At 42.0% G+C, this 21,304-nt stretch overlaps 1 protein-coding gene across 3 annotated transcripts in view; it reads right to left on the bottom strand.

The window, feature by feature from the left end:
* Window positions 1–3,972: 3,972 nt before the first annotated feature.
* LOC119171892 (kin of IRRE-like protein 2) overlaps window positions 3,973–21,304 on the bottom strand; it is a 309,161-nt gene continuing 291,829 nt past the window's right edge. For 2 of the 3 annotated variants that reach the window (XM_037422767.2, XM_075892093.1), the window contains 3 exons: window positions 11,896–11,926; window positions 8,610–8,766; window positions 3,973–8,033 (listed from right to left, as the gene is read on the bottom strand). In XM_037422767.2, coding sequence (XP_037278664.2) covers window positions 7,839–8,033; window positions 8,610–8,766; window positions 11,896–11,926 — 383 coding nt within the window. In that variant the 3' untranslated portion in view covers window positions 3,973–7,838. Of the gene's footprint in view, window positions 8,034–8,609; window positions 8,767–11,895; window positions 11,927–15,347; window positions 17,951–21,304 lie in introns of those variants that run through there. The other variant, XM_037422764.2, reaches the window with a different exon arrangement.

Below are 21,304 nucleotides of genomic sequence, written 5' to 3'. Positions count from 1 at the left end.
AGAAATCACCCCTTAACACTCTGGAGATGGTTGACCAGCAAAGTTAAAAAAGGCGCGCAATACTGGCTGCAAACGCCACGCTCGTTTGCTTAGCTCACAGGTACCACCGATTACTGTATGAACTGCCAACTTCTCAGTTAAACTGATATAAAGTTCCTTTTTGTTCCTATACTTACTTATAATCGGAGCTGAAAGAGTGGAAAGAATACGCTGAAACTATTTGAGTGTAAATAATTTGAACCACTTTTCATTCTTACACTACGGCGCACATGGAATCTGGTATAACTATTCATGTGATCTCACAGCATCGATTTCAGCACTGTGTTTCTAACAAACTTAATGTAAGCTTCAATATGTGCTCTAATGCTGCATCTAGAAGCGGCAATAAAATGTCAAATAAAGCATTAAAAACGAAACAAAACTCGCGGTCTTCCATGAGGAGACATGTAGTCGTATTCCCCGCTGACATTCAGCGATGTGACAGCACGGATGGCGTGAGCCGAAATCATCTTATAGGGTCGCACTATATTTCCGCAAAGTGAGTCACAGTGGGACAGCATTTAAAATTTAAAATCCACATATCGAAAGCAGCACGTGAGTAGTTTTACCCGGAAGAAATACTGCTGCAGGGAGTTCAAAAAAGAGGAACACGAGAAACACCAAAACTCCGACTCTTTATGTCGAGATGCGTCGAATAAGATTACACAGCACTCGGTGAAAAATCACACGACTGAAAACGGGGGAGAATAAGGAATGGGCAACACCGGCCACCTTTGTCATCTTCGCATTCATTTTCGAGGCACTTGTCAATACCAAATCGCCATCTGAGTCAATCTCAAGCGTGCCACAGAACCAACTATGGCACCTGTAACAAAGCCACTGAGAGGTTTACGGAAGCGGCCGCATCCTAAACACAAAAACCGCCCGAAGTAAGAAACAAACAGTGCAAAACTGATGGGAAATGGACGCCGGAGTCGAAGACAACCGCCTATGGCACTCAGCGATCCGAAATGGTCTCCGTCCATACACAGAAGCACTTCGCTGGTCTCAGCCATTCAGACAGCGCTGCGAGGGATGCCGCCTTTCAGTGGCGTCATCCGAAGACAAATGCATTCTTTTGAGCGCAGACGTTGCTGCTTCACAATCGATGCGCCGAGGAGGACTATTCCGAAAGGAGGAGAGGTGCACGAGGGATTGAGATCTGAAGGCAGACTGAGCGAAGAGAGTGTCAATGGCGCAAGGCATAGGAGCTTTGTAGCATACACCCTCTACAGGACAAAACACTGCTTTGTGTATATGTACATATAAGTTTGTTTGCTTCTTGTGAAAGGGAAGCCGGAAATCTAATTTAGCGAAAACGCAAGAACTGAGCGGCTGGCTTCTAAGAATTGGTAGGCCATAGACGAAAAAAAAAGATAAACATCAAGAGCACGCAGGAAAGTGACGCGAGTGTTCTAGGCTGAGATTTCGTCAGCAGCCCATTTTGACGCGCATATAGTGAGACTTTTTTTTTCCGACACCTATACAAACAGATGTATGTTTAGTGTTATGGCAATCTAAAACATTCGAGCGGCTGTTGGTAAATGCGTGGCCATGCATGGACGCAATCGGACACAGCAGCGGGAAAAGTATATAGAAGAGATACTGGGGATAAACGGTGCATTTTGGGGGAAACACTCAGAGGGCACTTTCTTTGGGGAGGCATAATGCGTTTTGAAACATCAATATCGCCACAGCACGCCGACTGTCAACAGAGATCCGACACGTCCACTCGCATTTGCGCTTTCGGAAGGATGTGCTCTTGGAGCGATGCGGCATTGATTCGCGCCCTGCTTTAGCTGTTCTTACAACGCAGCTGGCTTTCTGTTGCGGACCTGAGTGGGCCATCCGTCATTGTTGCGTTCCTCTATATGCGAATTCACGTCCCAGCATGTGTTTCACGTTTTTTTTTTTTCGAAAGCTAGCCGTGGGTCATGCCATTACTTCTCCTAGTGTGCGCGCATGTGACCCTTCGCATCAAACAGAGCTACCTAAAACTTTGCGTATTGAACGTACCACAATAGAACAAGTCTTCTCGGGGTGTCGAAAATAGTTATTATTATGTGGAGTTTTACGTGCCAAGAACAGCAATAAGATTATAAGGAACATCGTAACGGAGGATTCAGGAAATTTCGACCGTGTGGGGTTTATCGTGCACTGACATGGCATAGTACTCGGATTCTAGCAGTTCAATTGCATCAGAATGCGACCGCAAACAGTAGTGAGCAAACCCATGACTTTAAGTGCAGCAGTCGAGCATTGTAATCCATGTACCACACTGTATTTACTACCTTCTCAATAAGAATGAAAAAAAAAATACGTCATTTTCAATTCTTGCGAGCCCCACACATTTTACGGCAGGTCAAATATATATAGGACTTGAAATATTGCTTCGATTTTAAACAAAGTAGCATCTGAATTGACCACAAAAACAAGGAGAAGTTAGGAGGTTTGTGACAGTGACAGTATTGTTTAAAAAAAGTGCTCTAGCAGTGATTGTTTTTTTTCTTATGGCGCTGTGCAGCAGTGGATAATTGTGAACAGTAGTGTGTGTATTTACGTAGGACTAAATGCCACTCAGGACAAGGTTTATTTTCTAATGACTGACGGTCAGATGACCCTAAAATATGTTCAATATATAGCACTTCACATACCAAAACAACAATATGATTCTAAAGCCCGCCGTAAATTAGGGCGCTGGAAATTCCAACTACCTAGCGTCGTTTAAAGGGACAATAAAGGCAAATATTAAGTAAAAGTTGAATCCTCAAATAGGGGTCCAGACACCTCGTAATGCAACTTTTGTGCCAAGGAAATGCTTATTTCGAAATGAAATACCGTTATAATGTCCGCATTGCTTTAGCGCTTTTCAAATTGCTTGCCTAAAAGCGGAAACTTTCACGTCACTGTTGCCGTGCACAACGTTGCTCGGCTTTAGTGTGTGGACGCCGACACAAGTAGCACCAGAGCAAAAGTACTGGGAGACACAGCAACAACAACGGTCGTTGAGCGATTTCCTGCCATGGCCCCCGAGATGGCGGACGTGCTTGCTTAAACTAGGCTCTACTAGATGGCGCGACCTGCTTAGTTTAACCAGGCGAAAATTGAACTTATGAACAACTCGCACTCTTCCCCATAGCAACGTCCGGCGGTTCGTTTTTCCGTTAATCAAACGAAATCGAACAAGCAGCCCTTTATTACGTCTCTTGATGCACTTCTTCCTTTAGCGCACCTAGTTCGATTACTAATAAATAATTGTAAGCGATATCTATGACGCCATTTACGCTTATTTCTCCGTTAGTAGAGCACTGCTGTTAATATTATCCTCATTTTAGACGTAATACAATAAGCTTTCACTCTTCACATCAATTGTTGTTAGCCTTCAATGTCCCTTTAACTAGCATTGATATCGCACAGTAAAGGGCATCAAGTATTTGGCCTCCATACAAATGCGTTTACCATGGCCGGTATCGTACGCACAACATTAGGGTGAGTAGCCAAACACCGTAATCACTGTGCTAACTCGGTGAAGCACGCCGACACATAAATTTATGATGGGTATTGATATGGATGATGAATGCTTGGGTTTTGACGCCGGCCCTGCCATTTTGCAGTGCCGGCTCCGCTATTTTGCAGTGACTAAACTGAGAAAATATTCACAGATATTTCAGTTGCCCACAAATACTGCTTGGCTGAGAAAATATTCACAGATATTTCAGTTGCCCACAAATACTGCTTGGCACGGAGACTCGAAATGCAGGAATTAGAAAGTTGAGAGAAACCATTAGCCAATCGGCAGCAAAATTTAAATTCACTGAAGTAACATTGCTTACTGCAATTTCAATGGTATATAAAAACCCCAATCAAGCTAATAGTTGTAATGAAGTGAACAAAAGTTTGCAGAAAGGCAGCATTAGAAAAATGTGCGCCAAATACAAGAAAAAAATATACTTTATTTGCACAACTTACAGCCGAGAGATCTCGAACGCTTCATGAAGACAGCAATTCTTGTAGCTACACAAATAAATTGTTGCAGTCTCCCTGCAGAACCCCTCTAAACACGGACAGGTGCAAACTTTATTGAAGTACTGACCCGCAAACGGGATGCTCTCTTAGGAAATAGAAATAAGAGAACGAGGCATATGCAAATACAAAACCACACTTGAACACACAATTGTTATTTGCTTTCAAAACAAACGCCATCTGGAATACTCTGCGCATGGTGTGAAAGAAAAAGCGAGGAGATATATCATCACTGATTTTTTTTTTCAAGTAAAGAACAGCATGTCCGATTCATTGTGCGGAGTCTGCTTTTTCTCACTGATGACGTAGCAAATGAAGACAGGTAAGTTTGATGACATGACACATATGAAGTACCAATGCGGCAATAAAACATAGTGGAAAAATAGCAGTAACTCTATGGCATTGTTACTTTCATGCGAACAATGAGGATTATAAATGACTGAAGTAGCACCACCTGCATTAAGCAGCGTGAAGATTTAGCATGAGTGTTGAACTTGGAAAGATTATGTGTAAACTAGCAAAATTGACTGACTGCTAGTCAAGACCTAAGCTGCAAAGTTAGAAAGATGCAAACACGTCATAAAATGGAATGATAAATATTGTACTTCGTTACTGCCAGTTGTAACAATTTGTCATGCCGCTAAACGGAGGTGACTGTGTTGGCTTTGATTCACTTTGTTTATCAGCAGTATTTACGAGACTCAAAGAAATGAGGCCAATCAAGGAAAGTTATTGAAATAATTGCCATTGAACGTATAACGATTGGTGAAAAATGTTGCGCTTTTTTCAAGCACCAATATGACTCATATTTTCCAAAACGTTATTCTAAAGACATTATCAATGAGAAAAATTGTGTCCTCAATGTTACGTTGTTTAAGGCGAAAATAACCAGATGCGTAGAGATATTGTTCTTGAGCCATGCTATAGACAGTCCTAATCTATGTGAGAAAACCACACGAGAGAAGTTTGTTTACCCATATTTTCCAGAATAACGAAATCGCTGCAGATGAAGCGTTTTTGAAAAATCCTTATCGTGGACCTTTAGCAACCAACATCAGCAAGTGAAATAAAAATGAAAAAGGGAAGTGCTGTATTGCTGATGGAATGAAGACGTGAATAGAATGTTAATGCTTTGATTTGAAAAAACTGCATCAATACTTTATGAACAAGATCAGGAAGTTGTAACTGAATCAGCCGTTAAGGTATATTTCTTGCAAAATTTATGGATAAGTGACAAACTAATACAAGGGCAGCATTTTCCCACCAGCATGAAAATACTTTAGCCGAACGAAAGCGTGCTAATATGTTCAAGACTTTCTTTGTAAAGACACAGTAGAGCATTTGGCATTACCATAATATGCATAGATTCTGTTGCAAGTACTATAAAAAGTAAGAATGCTTCCAACAATTTCAAAACGAAATGGACTGAATATTTTGAGCCCCGATGACTACAATAGCTTATTCTATAATGTATTAGTCATTCATCTCATGAATACACGCACATGCATATACATGCAGACGACATAACAAATGACAACGTGCTAAGTAACAATGTTAGAAAAGCTCTTTTTAAACTGTAAAGCCCTGTGTGCAGAACATCTCGTCTACTCATTTAATGACATATCTTGTTCACTACAGTGTATGTGCTATGAACTTTGTATATATGTTGAGAACAGGGAAGGTTGAGTCCTTATTCTTTTATGGTCTCTTCAAATATAATGTGGGACGCTTACTATTTTCAGGAAAGCACGCTTGTGATTTATTATTACCATGCTACATGATGCATGGCAAGCTCGTTACAGAGCCGAGTGCTGTTTTTTTTTCTTCTTCAGATTCGAAAGACATTGGAAACGATTTACAAAAAACTTCTCAATCTTTTGTATTTTCAGACCACCATGGGCTGTGAAGTAATAGGCAACGGAAAGTTTCTAGGGCAAGGCAAGGAGGGAGGCGGAGTTTGGGGGTCGTTTACTAGGTATGTGTAGTTGCATATTATTTAGGATTGTTCAGAACTGTCCATGCAAGCAATGGAGAAACCTGACTGGGCTGGTCACGTTGTCACACGGCAAGCAAGTTCGCTATGGAAGGGCTGTACTTCATACCACGTTTTTTTTTTATTAAAAAGCAGTGAGCTTATTTCTTTCATGCAATTGTCAGAGGAGCGGTACACTGATTTTTATACTTCATATACTTCATACCAGTAATACTTTTCTTGAAAAAAAAAAGATGATTCACAAAGTACTCGCCTACAAAGGCACCCTTATAAGAACAACAATAATTAAACTTCTCAAAGATACATTTCTTTCCTGTACGATGTATCCAACTATCTCAACGGACGGCACGAGATTTGTGCATCAAAAGTATAGCAAAGGGCCGCTGCTATTTACACTTATATTGTTGGCTAACCCTTTGTACCAATACATCTCCTCGGTACAAACATAGGCACTTTGCGTGAGGTGGCACTGAGGCCTTTAAACGCAGCGCACACGCACACATGCAAACACACACTCAAACACAGAAAAACACCAATTTTCACAAGACACACTGGTGTAAGCATACAGCATATGGCTCCGAACGTAAAACACGTCGCAAATGGGGACGCGTCGTCGTCTCCTTTTGCACAGGTGTGAGCTAGGCAGTGCAAGCTTGTCCTCGAACTTGGTGCACCATCTCCTGGTGACTCGCTAGCCGACGCAAATTGTACGGCGCCGCTGTTCTTCTTCGAGACCTCTGAAGGAATACGAGCAACACGCAAGGCAGGATCAACCTCATCGGAAGAACGACAATCAATTACTTTACAAAAACAACTTGCAAAGTGGGACGCTATGCCTGAAAATGACGCCTCATTCGGCAGGTAAGTGCAATCAGAGTCAAAGTAACATTGTCGATCCTTCTAGCAGTGCACTACAAATATATAGGACAATGCGATGACAGATGACCAAGCCCTAGGCTGACCGACTAACCAGTGAAAATATTCCTGCTGGAGAAAAAAAAAGCTAATCCTTCTAGATAACCAAAGGTTAGCTTGCATGAGCCTTATGACACAATATTGCATTAAGTAAATTTTGCTTTACACTTATTTAGTCCCGTATATATTACTGTTTCGACCGAAAACAAAAAAAAACAGGCTTTTGCTGCATACAAAGTAAGAAACGCAATTATTTGCAAGAAAAGTGCAACAATTTCTTGAAAGCGCACAGTACTGACAGTAGCATCAATGAACGTAATGCTATCACCATCATTCAAAAAGAAAAAAAAAACAGAATCAACTTTTAACTTTCGACGAGTCGACATGTTGTCGCGAGTAAAGAAAAAAACGCTCTGCTCTATTTCTGCGTGCTACAAGTTATTTGCTCATGATAATTAACTCTCTGTCTTCTTAGTCGGCGTTCACCATACCTAGATAGTCATTCTGTTGATCTTACTGTCCAACGGTTGTCTGCCAATAACAGGCAATTTCAGATAACGTAGTTATACAGTCACGTGGCTTATTTTTTATCCCACGTGGTCACGTACAGGGCCGAAGGCATGGTAAATGATGGTCACGGCGCTGCACCAGCAGACTGCAACAACAGGTATCAAAATGACTGAAATGAGATACCGCCACAGTGGAACCAGCTTTCTTGTGCATTGTAGTGTGCCAGAGCAGGTAATGACGAACATACGAGGCTGTGGTCTATCCCACATAGCACCCTGTATGAAGCAGTCACACGTCATCCTGTCGGTCAGTCTATGAATGCGCTCTGCACTGGGTGGACTTTGCGTCCAATGGCGGCTCAGAGGGACGCGTGTTCTGAAGTGGGCTGCTGTGCTCCGTTGGCCTGGAACTGCAGCTCGGCGTACTCGGTGCGTTCCGGCGCTGGCCTGTTGCCGTTCTGGGTGGGCGCAGCCGGAAGGTCCAGGCTGGCATACACAATACTCCCGTCGGACGCCCGTGGTGGGGGCTCAGGTCGGCCATTTTGAGATCCGCTCTGTGCCGATGGTAAGAATAAATAAAACCAGAACGCTGGTTTTAATTTCGTGCTTCTTTCTATAGGCTTGGCTTTTCTAGTCAATTATTTTGTTGAAAGAAGAGTGCGACAGCTTACACACGAAAAGAAAGATTTTTGATGCAGAATAGGGCTTTTTTTTTGTAAAAGTGTTTACACTAAAGGGCGATTGCCGCGTCAGTGCCCCAGCAAATCCGACATATAAGGAAGGCGTTGACATATGTTGATACCGGCCTTTTTTCTGCACTTACTCAACGGGCTTCCTTCTGGAGTGTCCATGAGGGCCATCCCAGCTAGTTTAAATGTTTAATTATTAAATATTTATTTTGTTACATAACTAATTGTAGCAAATAGTAACACTATTTCGAGCGTTCTCTCCAGCACTGCGTAGTGAGGAGACGTTCCCGATCGGTGACCGTGAATTTAGCCATGGATTCATCGACCAATCGGCCCAAAGACCCGCGTTAAATAGAGCGTTCAAAGTAATGAAGATTCTGATAAATAATTAAATATAATATTTCCTATAGACATTATACAAAAGTCATAGACTGTACACACCTTGCCATTTTCGTACTGCGTTGAGTCCTTCGAAGAGCCGTTCGATTTCGATGTTGGCGTGTAGAGGGCGTCTGGTGGGATGGCTACGTGACTGCCTCCCCCTCCCGGCTGCTTCTTGGACAGGGGAGTACCTTGAGAGTTCGTGCTGCCCACGTCACTGCGTTATCATTCGAACAATCATGAAGTGCAAATAAATTTTCAAAAAGGGTAGTGGTGCGCACTAAGAGCACCACTCAAAGAATTGCTATTAAAATACAAAAAGTAGGGAACAAGAGCGTATCTTCTCAGAACTTAATTCTTTCCTCGCTTCTGACAAGGTTCAAGCAATGAAAGCTGTAAGAGCAACAGTGCGTTCTTCCACTGAGCACAACTCGTTTGATTAAAAAAGATCGGGATAGGCCAAGTGCTAAAAGTTGGGCACTAATAAAAAAAATCGAAAAGAACATGCTGCAAATTGTAGTCTCATACGACACCGCCCGAATTCTTATATATTTGATATTATGCCCCAAACATAAGTTTTCCTATAGCAGTAAGAAAATTTTTGTTTCGCCTATGTGACTAGTCTCCTTTGTTATCCTGTGCAGTCAGTTATAAAAAAAAAGTTGTCTGCAAAGTACATTTTATTTTTGTTCTTCTCACAACTCAACTTTAAACTCGGAGAAATCAAAAGTTTAGGATTGTCAAAGTAGAATTTTTTTTTTTTTGCTGCTTGTGCTAAAGACCTCCAGGTTCTCGCGAAAGTTGTGTGCGGAAGCAATTACGAGTTTCACATCAAAGCAATCGCAGCTCTATCTCGCAAGAGTTCGCACACCAGCAAGTTTTGCGAACTTTTAGGGAAAGACATTCCTATCATACCTAAATGCTACGGAACATATTTCCAGGATATGCTCAAACTTCCCTGCACTCGGAAATGAAATGTCGGCCTCAGATGGAAAATCGTGTAATTACTACAACCGACTATCGAAGATCACCATTTATTTGTTGACGTCACGGCTTCCTTTAAAAATCCCGCCATGTATGCAGCTCAATTCCTGAAGGAATCCAGCTCGTATACACTGAACACACGCATGAACGCAAGCTCACAAAATCTCTAACTCCCTCACTTCCTGAGTCGCTCACACACGCATTCAATTACTCGCTTCCTAAGTAGCTCACTCTCTCGCTCGCCCACTCATTTGCCCACTGCGATGCCTGCAGAAGCGTATTAGATAGTATGATCGAACATTTTTTAGAATAAATTGTGAGAATTTCATACGAAAGTTTAGAAACCAGAAGTAAGATCTCGAAGACAAGCACAGCATTTCAGAAACTTAGGCACCTAGCCGACGTGCTCGAATACTATGAAATCGCCTACAGATGACCACACGATAGACGCTCACCAACACGGAGAAACAGCCACTTTGAACACTCGCACGCGTCATACCGACAACGTTGCAAAGCTGTACAGCTACTCGGAATGCGGTCATATCTAAGAGGTGTTTCTCACTCGTTTAGTTTATATCATATGAAGCATTTTATGTCGATTAATAAAGAACCCATAATTGGTGCTTCATACCTTTGATAACTCTCGATATACCTAAACAGAGGCATGTCTATATGTAAAGGATTGGTGAATTTGTGCTACTCCTAATATTACGTCACCTACAGATGGGAACATTGAAAAGTTTGTCAATATTTCATCACTTATTGACGACACATTTCCGTTAAAATGTAGTACACCGTTGTGTAGAACTCACAATAAAAGCAAGCGAACGCACGATAAACTGCGAAACTCTAGCTACTATAGAGAGTTTTCCTGAAGGAGAAGCTCGCACTTCGAGTGCGATGTTCTCGCTTGCATCATCATGCATTTACTTATGGCGTATTCGTTCGGGCGTTCACGAGTGCTCTAGAGCACTGTGAAAACTGGCGGCGCTTTCGATTGGTAGAATACGAGCGCCCGAACTACCCTCAGTTGGTTTTTTCAGAGCGTCAGCCGCCGACTCGTAGCGCTCTCGGCCGCTTCGACTTCGATGTGGGAGCGTGGCGCGATGTGACCGGGAAGACGGATCACATGACACATTCCGGCAAATTACGTAGCCGCCGGCAGGTGGACCAGGTGAACAGCGCCAATAGGGCGAGCACGCATTTCGCAAGCGGACATCGCCGGGTGCGTAATGCGTCGTGCACCTGCGCTGTTAGTGGCGTTGCGGAGCGTGTGTGTGGCGAGTTCGCATCTACGAAGCTATAAATGCATCATGTCAAAATAGAGGCCACTAGCGAAAGCGGAAGCAACGTCAATGCCGTCACCACAGCAGCTCGCACACAGCCACGTGATTTGCCTTGAAGAACAGTGCTCGGACGATGTCGATCGCCACATTTGTGCGCTGAGCTCAGAAGGCTGTCGCTGCGTTACAGTGACTATAGCTGCGTTCAGACATGTCGGAGATGTCCACTCTGAACTGATTAGCATCATTAGTAAAAGCGGCTGAAGAACGTTCACCCGCCTGTTTCCAGAGCTGGCTGCATGGTAACACCATAGGCGCGCTGCTCTGAGATCGCCGACGTATTCGGTTGGTTCGCTGTCTTTCGCACTCTGATTTCGAGCTCTATCGTCATCTGGCGAATCCGAGCCAGAGGACTGGAGCGGCGAACGTAATTCACAATTATTGTTGTCGAGAGCCAAGCAAGTGTCTCGCACAGCGTTTATCGTTCAACTCCTCCAAATAGTCGCTTATTCTTCTTTTCTTAAACAATTTATTAACATATTCCTTCCGAAGTACTTTGTTACGACTATCTGCGCCATGATATCAGGGCAAATTCCGATACGACGTGACCCGAAACAAGTGAAAACCTGCTCAAGCATATCTGCTCACAGAGAGGTAGAGTTGTCTCCCGTAAGTCTCTTGAACTCTGGCGTCCTTCTAAGTTCGCCAGCATACTGCTTTTGAAGTAATATCCCCTAGCTCGTAATTTGACTTTCTTCATTTTGCTCATTCATTTATATAACGTAAATTGAGATTTCGCATTGCATTCTCGACTTTTGCCGCACTCTCGAAACAGATGCACCGCTACCTGTTGGTCGGCCGATAACGATAATTGTAGTCTTCTCCAGTTCCCAAAGCATAATTTTCTATCTTGGTAAGAACAAAAAAGAACAAGTCACGTCTCGTACCTCAAGATAGAACTGTTGCTCTAAATTCCATAGCTGGCGCAGTCTGCTCATTTTTTATGTGGACATCAGAATCAACATACGTGCTATTCCAAAAGCAAAAATAATCGATAAGAATTAGAATATACAACTTACCTTTCTCCATCTGGTGAAAACTTATGCCGACCTGAAAGATGGCGAGAAAGAACAGGTCATAAGTAGTCTAACAGACACACCGTGGGACAGGACAGCGAAAGTTATTTATCAGGAAAGAATCTTTAAACAAGCAAACAACAAACAAACAAATAACCAAACAAACTAATGGGGACGGTCATGCATTCATGCGAAATGCACTTCCCTTGCGCACGCTTTTCATCGCACTGTAAAAGAAAAGTTGAACGAAAAAAAAAGAAATGTGGTGAAACTAAGACGTGGTACGTTTGCAAGTAATAATCATGCGTCTAAACAGTAATTCATTCATTCATAAAAGGTTCTCGCCACATGCACAATCAACGAAACACACGAAGTTGTTCGCGGCCATTGATGTGACCATGCTTTACTCACCGCTTTGACGTATAATCGTCACGTTTCAGATAAAATACCCTCAAATGCAAGAAGACGGAACAGTGCAGTTTCTTGGAGCGTGAATTATGTGTGCAGCCCAGTGAGTGGCGTGAGTTTGAGACTGTTTGTTTACGTAGTGTTGTGTCTGCTGTAGTTGCAATTTACACACGAGAAAACTTTTAACTGTCTCGTCATTGAGTACAACGTAGATTAGAAGAATACCTGAAAGAAACCTGCTCTGCTGCAGAAAACATTAGCTTGACAAAGAAAAAGAAAAAAACATTGCTACAAACAGAACGTTCTTTCGGTGTCAACGCCGAGTTGTGCATCTCGGTATATATCGATGATTTCTCAAATGTGTTTCTTTGTTTATTTTGTTTACCTTGTTTGTATAAATTGTTCCACAATAGTAGAGGCTAAGAAAAAAAACTGCTCCAGGCAGCTTGAAAAGTTCTGACCCCCACTCTCTACCGTGGCAGCAGGTTGCGGAGGTAGCTCAACTATCGTACTTGGGTTAACATTCAGGATTACACCGACAATGAGTAACAATGGCACAATACAAAAACATAAGCAAGAAAAATTACAATATAATGTCCAGTACATAAATATAGGCGCACGTGAGGAAGCCATCTCTTTCGGACAAAGCAAACTGATTGCAAGCTTAAGCACACTCTTCACAAAGGCAGTGGTAACTTCAAGCAAAAGAAAAAAACAACAAAAAAAAAACTAGAATAATGACTGAATAAGTGAAAATAGTTGAGGTCGCATTATGTTTGATGTAATGAAACCAGCATTTTTGAGTGCATTTAGCAATCGGAGTAATTTTCTGTTTAACACTTGCATACCATAATTTGTTCAGGATTGCGGTTAGACCACACTTCACTGTAACGGGTAATATAGGTAGCTGCGTTTTTATGCAGACAGGCTATTTCGTTAAATCCGCTATTTTCTCAATTTATATTCTAGTGGCAAACACGAAGTAGGATACGATTGTAGGAAGAAAAGATAGTGGGGACGTTAGTATGTTACGTTTGCTATTATACGTATTGTTTTTTGTTGTAATTACTGTATTTTAATAGGGTTGGATTCAGTTGTAGTTCCTCACACGAGGAGCGCGTAATTGATGGGTGTTAGATTAGTAGAGATTAGTAGTAGTAGAGGTTGATAGATTAGTAGTTTTATAGATGTTTGTAGACTATATCTATTGCCCTTAAGCATTCCTGTGATACGGCTAAGCTTTGTCATAACAAAGTGCACGTGTTGGTCCCAGTGTAATGTGGTGGCATAAATATGTTCTCAGTACTTTAATTTCATTAACTATTTCTCTATGTTTTCGTTATGTTTGTTTCCGTTCTATGTTTCCATTAACTATTTCTATGTTTCAACATCAAGTTGAGATTGGTTGGAATGATTGTTTCATTGGCGTGAAAAATTAACGCTTTCGTTTCATCGCAATCTATTTTCATGTAGTTTTTGGTTGAATATTTTGACATGTTCCGGAGAAACTCATTGGCGTTCTTCATTAGTGTGGTGTAACATGAAGTTCTAATGAACGCGCTCATGTCGCAGGCATATACGATATACTCAACATTATTTTACATTAGGACAGTGTCCTCTATACAAAAATTAAACAGCAGGAAACTTAGGATACTACCTTGAGGAATATCCGTTTTTATATTTCTAGTTGATGATTTAAAATGATTAATTTGTACATAATGCCTTCTTTGAAGTAAATATTACCTAATGAACTGTAATAGGATGCCCCTGACGCCATAGGTCTAGAGATTTGGTATAATATATTATGGTTGATATGATCAAACGCTTTAGTGTAATCGACAAATGTACCTATTGTCAACATCTTCTTTTTATATTGGTCAGTATACGATATTTCTGATCTAAAAATGCTAATTGCATGAACTTGTTTTTTTTGGGGGGGTGGGGGGTGGGGGGGGGGGGGAATCCGTACTGAGCTTTCGTGCTAATGTGGTGCTTTTCACAAAAAGGCGACATTTGAGCTAAAATGATTTTTTTCGAGACCTTTAGAAAAATGAGGGAAAATTTTGCGGCGGTAGTTTGGGATGTTCAGCCTGTCAGCATTTTTATATATTGGTATAAATTTGGCAGTCTTCATTTTCGTTGACAAGATAGTTGTAGTCGAAACTGTGTTATATACGTATACTAGAACAGGCGATGATGATGATAGTTTTCGGTTACTAAAGAGACATCACGTTATGCTAGAACATCATAGCTGTTAAAGAAAACCTGCGAAATAAATAATTGTACGCTCACGCTGATGACTACAAAATGTCACACGATCCATTCGCAACTTGATTCCCCATTGAGCAAGCGCGATTACAAAACTCGCTGCGGTGTATATTGTTGTTCTGGTGAACATGTTGCGTCCTACAAATTGCTTTGTTGCCCCGTTCAGAACGGGCAAAGTTCGGGATGAGTATAGTTTTTGGCTTTTGATGTTGTGCACCCTCCTCCTCCTCACAAGAAAATAATGCAGCGCCACCTCAATATTTCTTCCTGAATTCTTACCGGGGCTGCTGCCTGTTTTTTTCTTCTTTTGCAGTCAGTTGTCCTTCTTTGTCTAACTTATTTTTTCTGTTGCTCTTGCACAGAGTAAAGTAACAGTTACGTCTGTGCTCAGGCAAACTGGTGCCGAAAACGAAGATTACGAAGAGGTGAGCTTGAGTGATTTTCACCGTGTATTAATGCATGACAGTGCTTATTATTCGTTTAAAGCGCGTGCTGACAGATAAGAAAGCCCTCGGGACACGATTGGTGGGGAGTGAGCAAAATTCACGGAAGCATGTTATTCTACGCCACCATCGGTGTCTGCACAGCCACAAAACATTTCAAAACACCTTTTTTTTGTGAATATCTTTTGGTAAAATGTCCGAGGGCATCTGTTTTTTTTTTTAAGACAGGTTTAGGAACCCCAAAAATTATGAACCCTAAGGTCACGTGCTCGTCGAAATTCGGATGCAGCGATATCGAGTTCACGTATATCAAAAAGATACACGCAACAGATAATATACATTAACTTTCTTTATTTATAGCCGAACAAAGATTATCAAAGTGTTCCTACGTATGCTACAGCCACACATTCTTCGCCTGCCAAATACAAAACACTCAGTAGGGCAAAAACAACAATTCGCGTCTGCCAAAACTCAAATGACGAGGAGCAGTGATATTAACGTTGCTGACATGGTGTTTCGCAATGAACTGCAGAGAAAAGCCTTCAACAATCTCATCATATCAGGTGTACTGTATTACAGGCTTCACTGCGGCACCCAAGACCACCCATTACGAGATAAAAGTTCAATCTTCTCACGCAGGCTTGACGCAATCGCTCAGTAAAACGTGAAACAGCGTGTTTTCTATATACATGCGCAATTCGTCTGAGATAAGCCCAAGCTCGGACACAAACAACTCGGTGTATCGACACGCCGTTCCTTTGTGACACATATCTAGCTTTTTTTTTTTTAACACAGTTATGGCGAAAACAACAGTTGGGAACAGTATCCAGGCTAAAGCTCACGAAGTGCCTCCAACAATCCACACCAACTAGCCAACTAGTTGGCTTGGATTCACACCAACCAGCCCACCAACGCATTTTGTTTCCCCCAAGAAGGAGGCCCTGCAATGGAATGTATGTTTCAAGAAGCTAAATGAAAATTGCCCCAACTTGATGGTGAAAATGTGGCAGCTCTGAAATGCACTCACAACACCAGTGTATCCACGTATCACGTGTGAAATAGGTTTTCACAACTGTGCAAGCCATTAGGTATCAGTCATGTCTGCAGTCATCAAGCGATTGATTACGAAGTCAATTTTGAATGCCACCTGGTTTTATTAAAGGCTGTGGCAAACACTTCAATGAAATAAATGCGAAGTGTTCGCAAAAAAAACAGTAAAACAAAGTGTTTTTGCGGTTTCGCAAACAAACCAACGCTCAGAGGGGGCAATTCAACACTGACGCTCAATGGCAGTCACACTTCTCAACTTTGCGTGTCACACAACAGCGTCAAAACTTCGCTTGTAACAGGAGTAAACAATACCGAGCCAACATCTTATTTCAGCTCACATAAGTTTGTCGGAAGAAAAGCGTGGAGGCTCAGCTTAATCCAAGGCATAGATGTGCGGCGAAAAGCGACGCTTAGGAAATCTGGCATCTCAGCAGCGCAATTCAGGGTTCTCAGAAACTAAGCAAAAAAAAAAAATGAAATTTCAGGCATTCAGTGTTTTTTTTTTAACCTTTCGGTTTACCAATATATATATTGCATGCAGGAAACGCACTGTATGACAGCGTACATTCAGAAAGATCCCTAGACACGCCGAGAAGAGAGGAAGTCCTGCACTTCATGGCAGTTAACACGAAAATATCAGTACTTGACTGAAAGCATGATTCCAGAATTTCATACCAAACAATTTGTTGTATTAAATTGCAACACACATAACGCCTCTGATGACGTGGCAGATCCGACATGACCACATGTGATCTACCAGGTACAATGTGTTATGTCCTAAGCATATGGATACAAACGAAAACACTTATAGCAGGCAGACCTTTATAAAATAAAAGAAAACTTTTTCAACTATTGAGTGAACGGTGTAAAAAACCTACCGGCATCTGAAATTAGTGATCTGTCTTTTTGAGTGCTTTGCCTACTAGTCTCTCGAGTTTACAAACATTCACGCATTTATGTACTTTACCAGAACACAGACATTAAGCCCGTTCAACATCTATGCAGAACATGACCTTGGATTGAATAAAAAAGACACAACTAAGCCTTGAAAGCACATGAGTCTCATTCTCACGCAAGAACAAAACCACTTAAATGCGTTTTATTACATGCTGGTCATGTGTTGCACGTCATTCATTCCACAGTGGAAAGCAATGATTTTTCTACCTTTATTTACCAGCCATGATTTCTGATGTCCTTGTTACTCAAAATTTTTTTAAGAAGACCAGCTCAGAAACAGAATGATGCAATGACAATACACAAAAGCTGTTTCAACAACGCTACCATGTCCGTACGGCAAGCGTAATATCGGGCGAGCAATCTGCAGGCTGCGTGCGTCTTCTCTTTCTCATCTTTCCATGTCTCAACAGTTTGATAGGCGACTTGAACACACGTCGTAAGTGGACCTAGAGACGGGAGCACGGCTTGTTTCCGAATTCCGACATTTGGTGGACACACACACATTCACGATGTCTTGCAAAGTACCGGACCTCGTGCAACACGGCCGACTTCCACGGCCACAGAGCGAATATTTTTGTGTTCACCAACTTGCACCGCGTGAAGCCTGAGGAAAACTGCGTCTTGAGGAGAGCGCGAGCGCTTGCAGTTCTTGAAACGCACGACTTGTGTGTCTTTGACTGTGCGGACACGTGCTCTGTGTCGTCTCGCCGCCAGTCACACGGATGTACACGACTGTAATGCACTGTGGGGTGCGACCAACACACGTAGTTGGACGCATTAGTTAGAGAACAAAGCTCGCCACTGAAAGTTTCGCCATTGGCAGCATCGCCGCACGTCTTCTTTCTACAAGTTGTTCCCCATGTGCACCTTGCAGTTGTCCACGTGTTGAAGGTGCTGCAGGTGCTGCAACTTCTTGCTATTTGACTTCGTGCCTGCAATGCCGAAAAGTGCGGTCGTGAATTTGAGAAGATATTTCTAACTGTCAAACAAAATCTGGGGCTAAGAAATAATACAAACACTAATCTTATGTAATATAATTTTCTTTAATGTTCCTCCACGAGACATGTTTATCTAAACCGATCATTGCATGAACTGTTGCTATGTATACTATGACAGCTTTTCTTTTCTTTTTTGAAATCTGAATCGTTTTTTTTATCTTCATTTGCTTCTCTACGTCCAATTACCTGTTCTTCATTCAAAATACCACTAAAGATGCATAAAGACTAGAATAACACATAGGCTTTGTGATACAAAGGTAGCACGGCGGGCTTGTTGGTTATTGATGTTTTTCGAGGTATAGCGCATCTAGGACGGGACAGAGAAGAAGACACGGAACACATACTCGGCGGAGCACATACATAGCGCCGTGTATGCGTTCTGTGTCTTCTTCTCTGTCCCGTCCTGGATGCGCTATACCTTGTGATACAAATTATGAACTCAAATATTCTTCTCGGCGAAACTGTGGATGTCAGAAGTCAAAAACATGTCTAGCAATAACTTCAACGTTCGAGCGGGGGCCTGCGCGTCCCATCATTTTATTCATAAAAAATATTTCTGTCAAACAAAAACAATTTATTGATCGAAAGCAGATTAGTTAGCGCTTCTTGAACCCGCAATCCAAAATAACAAATAAATCGCACTTTTTCGTTTACTGCTCGTCTATGCATAACCAGATTCGTGAATGAACCTCCGTTATGATGGCTGCGAGCGTTTCTTGCAAATCAGTCTTCAGACCTCTCTTGTTTATCTTGTAGAAATTATTGGCTGTCCAAGCTCGAACACCGCAATTAATTACCAATAAATATTACTTCTTTGTAAAAATTTATTTCACAACGAAGTGGTCTTTCATGTCGAACTTCATTCTAGCATTTTTTTCATACCACCAAATGCAGCAAAATTGTTGGGATGCTAGTATTTTAACCGTGTAGCTTTAGACCTTCTCAGCCCTCTATTTTATGCCTATATGACGACGGTAAATAAGCACAGAAATGCCTAACCACCCAAATGGGTACTCAAAGGAAGAACTACTGCGGGGAATCGAAAATTTGATTTTGTATATGTGAGCTGTAGTGCGGCAAATGCGATCTCGAGCTACTTCATATTCAGAAAGCTGCAAGCAGCGGAGCCAAACATCACACCATATTATGAACATATACAAGGAACAACTCTCACAAAATAAATGTTACAAAGCAAACTAAATAAGGCAAGGCATAATAACGAAAGCTGTATAAAATATAGAAAAAAAATTTTAAAAAGAACACTCACCTTCAATTTTGATGAACGGAAACATAACACGTGCACAAAAGGTGTCATCCGTAAAACTTGGGCTGAATAAGCATGCTTGAAAAACAAAAGATCTCCTCGTTTTATCATTAAAAAGAATGGCACACGAAAAAACGGTGCATGCTATCGGAAGAAATGAAACTAAAATGAAGAAACGCAGAGCCCACGTGCAGCGAGGAACAGTCATTATGTACGAACAATGCAAACGTACAAAACAAAAAAATATGGACGTGCAATAGTTAAAGAGTGAACGCGCATGACACACGGTGCAAGATTGATGATTGATATGTGGGGTTTAACGTCCCAAAACCACTATATGATTATGAGAGACGCCGTAGTGGAGGGCTCCGGAAATTTCGACCACCTGGGGTTCTTTAACGTGCACCCAAATCTGAGCACACGGGCCTACAACATTTCCGCCTACACGGTGCAAGAAGCAACTATAAATCGTTACATAAAACTTGCGAAGTATTGGTACGCTCACGCTGATGACTTCAAAATGTCACATTGTCAATCCCAACTTAATTCCCCATTGAGCAAGCGAGATTCTGGACAAAACTCGCTGCGGTGTATATATTTGAACTGGTGAACATGTTGCGTCGTACAAATTGCTTTATTGCTGCGTTCAATGCGGGGCAATAAAGCAATTTCTACGACGCTCTTAAAAAGCATGTCCACGCAGTCCACGCTTGCAAACATGGTATGGGTGCTTTCAACACAGTGGGTCGGGTTTGAGGAGACAATAATATCACTGCTTTGATAAATAGCTGAACGCGGTTATTAAACCGCGTAATGCCCCGTCAAACGTTATGCCGTCAGAAAAATTGCGAGGAAACGCCGACTGTTTCATTGCGATAGCAATTATATGGACAGTCTCGGTCAGTTTTTGCCATCGCCGCCACCACCACCGTCATTCCCGTATATGTATACGGAGAAGGATGCGCTAGCCTTTTTTTTCTGCGGAGTGAACATCGCCTTTTCGGCCAGGTTCGTCTGCGCGAGCGCTTATCTCGTGAGCTGACAAAGGGGGAGGAGGGGGCACCTATGCTTACCGCGCTGTCGCGGCAACGATCAGCGCGCGGCACTTGCCCCCACAGCAGGCGGAAGCTTTTACAGGGGCTGCGCTCTCAAAAGGAAAAAAAACGGTGCCGAAAATGTACCTGGAGCGGCCGTCCACCTATAGACGCGCCCTACACCTAACTAAATGCCACCAGGAGCGGCACACGACGTATAGCCCTTAGTACCAGCATATGCTGCCCGCGGGAGGCGCTTCTCATCAACGCCGTCACTACGCACGAGCTTTGTTGTGGTCAGCTACTGCGGCCACGCTGCAGGAAACTTGGTTACTCAGCAAGCGCGGGTTTGCTACAATTACCATTGCTCCTACAAATGCTAGTCTTGCTTCGTAAAACATACGAATATGTTGCTATGGTTATGTATAAGTGAGAACGATGAAGTACGATAAATGTGCTTCCAATATATACATGCATATACATATGCGTGAATGACGGCGGCACCAGCGGCGGGGGCGGTGACGACGACGGGAAAACCAGCCGAGACTGTCCATATAAATGCTATCGCAATAATACTGTCGTTTTATACGTGGTCATACATTGAGTTTTCACTCTGACTTAAATTGTTATTCGACTTTAGTATCCCTTTATTATACACGGTAGTCTACGCTGCAACAATATATATATATATATATATATATATATATATATATATATATATATATATATATATATATGGGATATGGCACAACGGGAGCGTTGTCAACAAGGATAAATATATTTATTTCCCAACAGTTTCGGGAGGGGCCCTGCCTTCATCAGGGGATGAGTTATCCCCTGATGAAGGCAGGGAATATGGGGGATGAGTTATCCCCCATATCCCATACCTTCACGAAGACTAACTGGCCCATTGAATTAATACTCCCACTATATATATATATATATATATATATATATATATATATATATATATATATCATAAGCGTATAC

This window comes from Rhipicephalus microplus, chromosome 4 (assembly GCF_043290135.1).
Source record: "Rhipicephalus microplus isolate Deutch F79 chromosome 4, USDA_Rmic, whole genome shotgun sequence".
NCBI classification, from domain to species: domain Eukaryota; kingdom Metazoa; phylum Arthropoda; class Arachnida; order Ixodida; family Ixodidae; genus Rhipicephalus; species Rhipicephalus microplus.
Note: the sequence above shows the minus strand (reverse complement) of the source record. Positions and strands in the feature narration are given on the sequence as shown.